Source organism: Adiantum capillus-veneris, chromosome 4 (genome assembly GCF_014529385.1).
Source record: "Adiantum capillus-veneris isolate H3 chromosome 4, ASM1452938v2, whole genome shotgun sequence".
Classification (NCBI taxonomy): Eukaryota; Viridiplantae; Streptophyta; class Polypodiopsida; order Polypodiales; family Pteridaceae; genus Adiantum; species Adiantum capillus-veneris.
In genome coordinates, this window is record NC_140934.1 from 138,902,602 (window position 1) to 138,907,623 (window position 5,022).

At 42.9% G+C, this 5,022-nt stretch overlaps 1 protein-coding gene across 2 annotated transcripts; it reads left to right on the top strand.

The window, feature by feature from the left end:
* The first annotated feature begins 2,284 nt into the window (after window positions 1-2,284).
* LOC147460051 (UDP-glucose:p-hydroxymandelonitrile O-glucosyltransferase-like) lies at window positions 2,285-4,058 on the top strand. 2 transcript variants are annotated; one of them, XM_086511209.1, is made up of 2 exons: window positions 2,285-2,878; window positions 3,075-4,058. In XM_086511209.1, exons 1-2 carry the CDS (start codon window positions 2,404-2,406, stop codon window positions 3,980-3,982), a joined length of 1,383 nt encoding a protein of 460 aa, XP_086367335.1. In that variant the 5' UTR covers window positions 2,285-2,403; the 3' UTR covers window positions 3,983-4,058. The 2 variants fall into 2 exon arrangements, with proteins under 2 accessions (XP_086367335.1, XP_086367334.1); XM_086511208.1 differs by having other exon boundaries at window positions 2,286-2,878; window positions 3,042-4,058.
* Window positions 4,059-5,022: the final 964 nt, after the last annotated feature.

A 5,022-nucleotide genomic window follows, 5' to 3' on the forward strand; every position in this document is an offset into this window, starting at 1 on the left:
ACCTTTTTTTTTCTTTGTCCACATCCTTCTGTTAAGTTTACTACATCTCTTATTCGTTTTACTCGTGCTCTTAATCCTATTGGGGTTTCTTTTAAGGTCTAAAGCTGATGATTTTCTTGTTTTAAAGAAGTTATTTGGTTTTCAAGTTCTAAAATTCTTGTTCCATTCGAAGACAAAGAAGTTTGGAGATATTGAATGTAATGTGTATGATTAATGTGTAAATGAGATAGCTTAGAACTATATCCTAGTAAGTCATCAACCCGACCTCCAACAAATTTCATCAAATCATGAGGTCTGTGAAAAGATGGATACCTTTTAGTACTCGGATCCGCTGGATGCAAGTTTCTATCTGTCCATAGGTCAACGTGCTTCTTTCTATCCTTGCAAACTTGTTGTGCTTCATTTGCATTTGTAATTGGCCTTTGATAGACACTCCGCGTAGCAGCATCTTCTTGGCTGAGCTTAATGTTCAGGTGAAATTTGCGATTATCACCTATGGAAGATGTATTACTCATTGTAAGTAGCGAAGAGCACACAGAAAGTATAATGGAGATAATGTAGTAACAGAGATGTTAGCATTAGAAGAGAAGAGAGAAAGCTCGTGAAAGTAAGCGAGAAAAAGGAGGGATTGAGTCATTCAAAAGTGGAAACAACAATTTTCCGCCAAGTCAAGTGAGTAAGACAAAGTTCGCGGTGAGCTGCAAAGGAATGGTTTGAAAATGATATATTTTTTAATATTTAGAGATATGTACCTAGATACGCTTTAAATAGCATAGATATGCTTTAAATAACCAAAATAGCCAAATTTGGAGCCGTTTTAACCGTCAACAGCTCTGCTAATTAGCAAGTTAACCAATTTCTTACATAGTCCTTTTTGAGTCGTTTTTGGTCCTAATGGTTCTCTCTCTCTCTCTCTCATTAAATAAATCACATTTATTTATTTTTATTGGTAGCGAGTTGGGAAAGAGCTTTGTGAGGGTGTTATAAGGTGAGGAGTTTTATGCAAGCGATATCCTGTGGAATATTCGTTGTTGAGCTATACTCTCTCTCTCTCTCGGATGAACATCAAAGAGGAAATATCCATAAGCTTTATTTCACTTCAATAATCTTTAGTCCCCATTTGTTTTGCTCGCCATTCTCTTTCATATATGTGCAATGTATATGAAGCAAAATATTCTTTAATTTTATATGGATTGACATCATTTGTTTCGAGATGCCTTGTTATGGGCTATATGTGTGGCTGGCAGCACCTCCTCTTTTGATGTGCGCAAAGCGCGTGATAAGGGTCAAAGGGGCTTATAATTGTGCTATGGGAAGGCGATCTTAGGGGCACCCCCATAATCCCTCTAGAGGCATGATAGGAGGGCCCTTAAACTTGATGACGACAGCCCCATGATCTACATTTTCTTGCAATTAGGAGAACAACCGACATCTCTGGTAATCAAGAACTGACATCTACTTTTTCATTGAGGGGTGCTAAGGCACCCTCTACAATTTGGAAGCGCCTTCTAAACTGGCTACTTCAAGTTAATTTACACTCCATGAGCATGTTCTATAGGTGTGCATTGAGCTTCACCTTCATATCATGGATTCAATAGAATATCTTTGGCTAGTATGGTGCTCTCTTCCTCTTCTGTTGGGCCTTGCAAGCGATGAACGGCCTTTTAATCACAATATCTTTTAAATATTAAAGAGCACTTAGAGGGCTAACCAATAGGCCGACTGAGCGTGCAAATAGAGGGTCCTCAACTATTGAAGTTGTAGGCCCACAGAGGTATTCACTTTTCTAATGGTGCCGTTGCATGAATCTGGGAGCAAAGCTTGTATTTTGGTTTAAGGGTGCTCGGAGTTCTTGTGTAGCCTTTATCACTGGTTTAGCTCTATTCATAGGCAACTTTACGTAGATTTTCAAATGCACGCTAGGCTAGGATGGGTGTCGTTGAAACTCTTCCGGCTCATTCGTATGCTGGAAGCCTGGAGAGCCTATGGGGGCAGGGCTAGAAAAATACATTTTTTCTAACTGATCAAAATAAGGGGAAACTTGAAATCCTCCCAGTTTTTAGGTCAAAATTTGAAGCATTTGCTGGTAATTTCTCTAAAACTTGTGTAAATTTGCCGGTTTTGCTTAAAGGCAAGCTCAAAATCTAACCGGGATTTTATAATTTCAGCCGGCTAAAATACATTAGACTCCGGTTTTTTCTAACACTGTACGGGGGTGCCCTCTTAGCGGTTAAGTTGTTCTTTACATGCACTTCCCATGCTAGGCCTATTGGGTGAAGCCTTAAAGGGACAGGTCCGTGTATCGCGTGTACGTTGAGATAGATATGTGGCACGAAGGGGTGAGAGGGAGACAGCATCGATCGCTCGGGAGCAGGCAGAGAGAGAGAGAGAGGAGCGCGAAGAATGGGGCAAGATGAGCTGCAGACGCATCATGTTGTTCTGTTCCCTTACCACGAGCAGAGCCATGTTACTCCCATCTTCGCCCTAGCGAGAGCATTGGCAAGCCGTGGGCTGCAAGTAACTTGTGCGCTGCCCGCCAGCCGCTACGCATCATACAGCAGAAGCGCAGCGAACAAGGATGAGCGTGCCCTGTTCCGAGTGGAGGTGGTGGCAGAGGTGGAGACCATGATGAATGACATGCATATGGATTTCCACATGCTGAGCAAGAAGGTGGAAGAGGGGCTGGAGCAGCTCTTACGCAGCTTGCAGCCCGCGCCGACATGCCTCGTCTCCGATCTGCTCTATCCTTGGTCGCAGGAGCTTGCAGACCGCCTCTCCATTCCCCGCTTCCAGTTCAGCCCCTACCCTGCCACCAGCTACATGGTGGGTTGCAATCTGCCTCATCTTGTGCAGAAGGACCTCCTTCCTTATAAACCAGGTACTTCTTGTCTGATTTCTACTTTGTCTGTCTTGCTATGGTGGTTTTAAGAAGCCAAATGTCTTAGGCAGTGACACAAAGTTTTCTAATGTGCATTGTGCACTGTCTTTATGCTTCTATTATTTGCCAGTTTGCTACGCGACAAATCTCATTGTCTCTGCAGATATGAAGGAGGTAGTAATAGATTCTATCCCAGGTTTGTTAAAGGGCTTTCGGGTCGGTGACATTCCCATGGACTTTCTTGCTCGTACTGCCAAAGAATTGGAGATAATAGGTACCCTACATAACAGCAAGAAAGGAGGTGGTTTGGTCATCAACACATCACATGCGCTTGAGATGGAAACCCTGGATGCCCTTGCTGCACAAGGCCTTCGCATCTATCCAGTGGGCCCCATGTTCACCATAGATTGGGCAAGCAACACCGTCCATCGTGATTCTTCACTCTACAGTGAGGATGAGGAGTGCTTGCGTTGGCTAGACGGTCAGCCCACAGGGTCGGTTGTGTATGCATCCTTTGGCAGTATAATCTCCTTAACAGAGGAAGACATTCAGGAACTAGCATTGGGATTGGAAGCAAGTGGGCAACCATTCTTGTGGGTCATACGGAGCGCAGCGAATGGCATCGATCCGAAGTCGGCACTACCGACGGGTTTTGAGGAGCGGAATAAGGGGCGGGGATGCATAATATCATGGGCGCCACAGACGGCCGTGCTCTCTCATCCGTCTGTGGGTTGCTTCCTGTGTCATTGTGGATATGGCTCAATTCTGGAAGCTTTGTGGACAGGGGTTCCGATGCTCGGGGGCTTCTACAAAATATCAGATCAAAACACAAATTTCAAGCTCATTACAGATGGCTGGGGCGTTGCAATGCCATTGGTGCAAGGGGACTGCGATGTGGATGGAAAGGGCGTGCAGCCTCTGAGACACTCCATTGAAGAGGGAATCAAGGAGTTGATGCATGGCTCAGGGGGAGCTCGGGTTAAGCAGAATTGTGCCCGGCTGAAAGCAGCTTTGAGAGAAGCAGTAGGCCCTGGCGGTTCTTCACAGTGCAGTCTTGACCGGTTGGCCAACGATATCTCCGGCAAACGATCTACTATTTCATGATTTTGCTGTAGGATTAATGGCGATAAGGAGATCATGTTGTTCTGCACGCTCTCTAATTTTATTTGATGTCAGGAGAGACCGGGTATGGACATAGGAGTTTCCAAAATCTCTCTCTCTCTCTCTCTCTCTCTCTCTCTCACACACACACACACACACACACACACTTTTTTTTCTTTGGTAATGTTTCTCGCACTCACACACCAATGCGGTTTGGTAAATGTTGAACCCCCCAACCCTCACTCACACACAGGCGCGAGAGCTGTGGCTAGTGAGCCTATCCGTAAAATAAGAGAGAGTAGGTGTCTCAAAATTATGCATGGTTGGCTTGTGCGAGAATGATTGTTCATAAATAATAGTTCCTGTTGCCGTTGAGAAAGGAAGTGACTATGCAGTGCTTCTTTAGATCTTTTTACCTTTCACTTTTGCATTTTTGGCTTAGAAGTTTTATAAGGGTTTTCTTTGAAGTCAACCTATGTATGCTTCAGAGCTTATATTTTGCATTTTGCATTTTGGATTAGAAGCTTTGGATTTCTTACCCTTCACTTCTCTATTTTCTAATAGAAGTTTCGAAAGGGTTTCTTCGAAGGCAACCAATGTATTGACACGAGGATGTTCTCTCCTTGAAAATTTAAGCTTCTTGTAACTTTATATATTGGTTATATTGTTTCTTGGATGTATTGCTAGATGTATCCTCTTTTATCGCGCTTTGCCTCATGAAACATGCATCTTTGATCTTTTTGGCTTTCTAAAAGAAACCTTGGGAGACTTTCATTGTTTTCAGTGTATGATAGTGACTTATCTTTCATTTCACATCGCGACATGTCTTTACTTTTCTTACATTCTATTGTTTTAGGATGCGAAAGTGAAGCTTCTCCTTGTATAATTGTAGCAAATTTTACACACATATATACATATGTTATATTTTTGTCACTTTATTGTTTTAGAATGCCAAAGTGAAGCTTCACTTTGCATAATTCTAATAAATTCTACAAACACGTATAGTAATTAGTTCTTTTTATTTCACCTTTCATTTCACATCT

Excerpts from the sequence above, each read along its gene's own strand:
- LOC147460051 (XM_086511208.1), top strand. The coding sequence starts at position 2,404 with ATGGGGCAAGATGAGCTGCAGACGCATCATGTTGTTCTGTTCCCTTAC. Across the intron at positions 2,879-3,041 it reads CCTCCTTCCTTATAAACCAG|ATATGAAGGAGGTAGTAATA; the intron begins GTACTTCTTGTC and ends TTGTCTCTGCAG.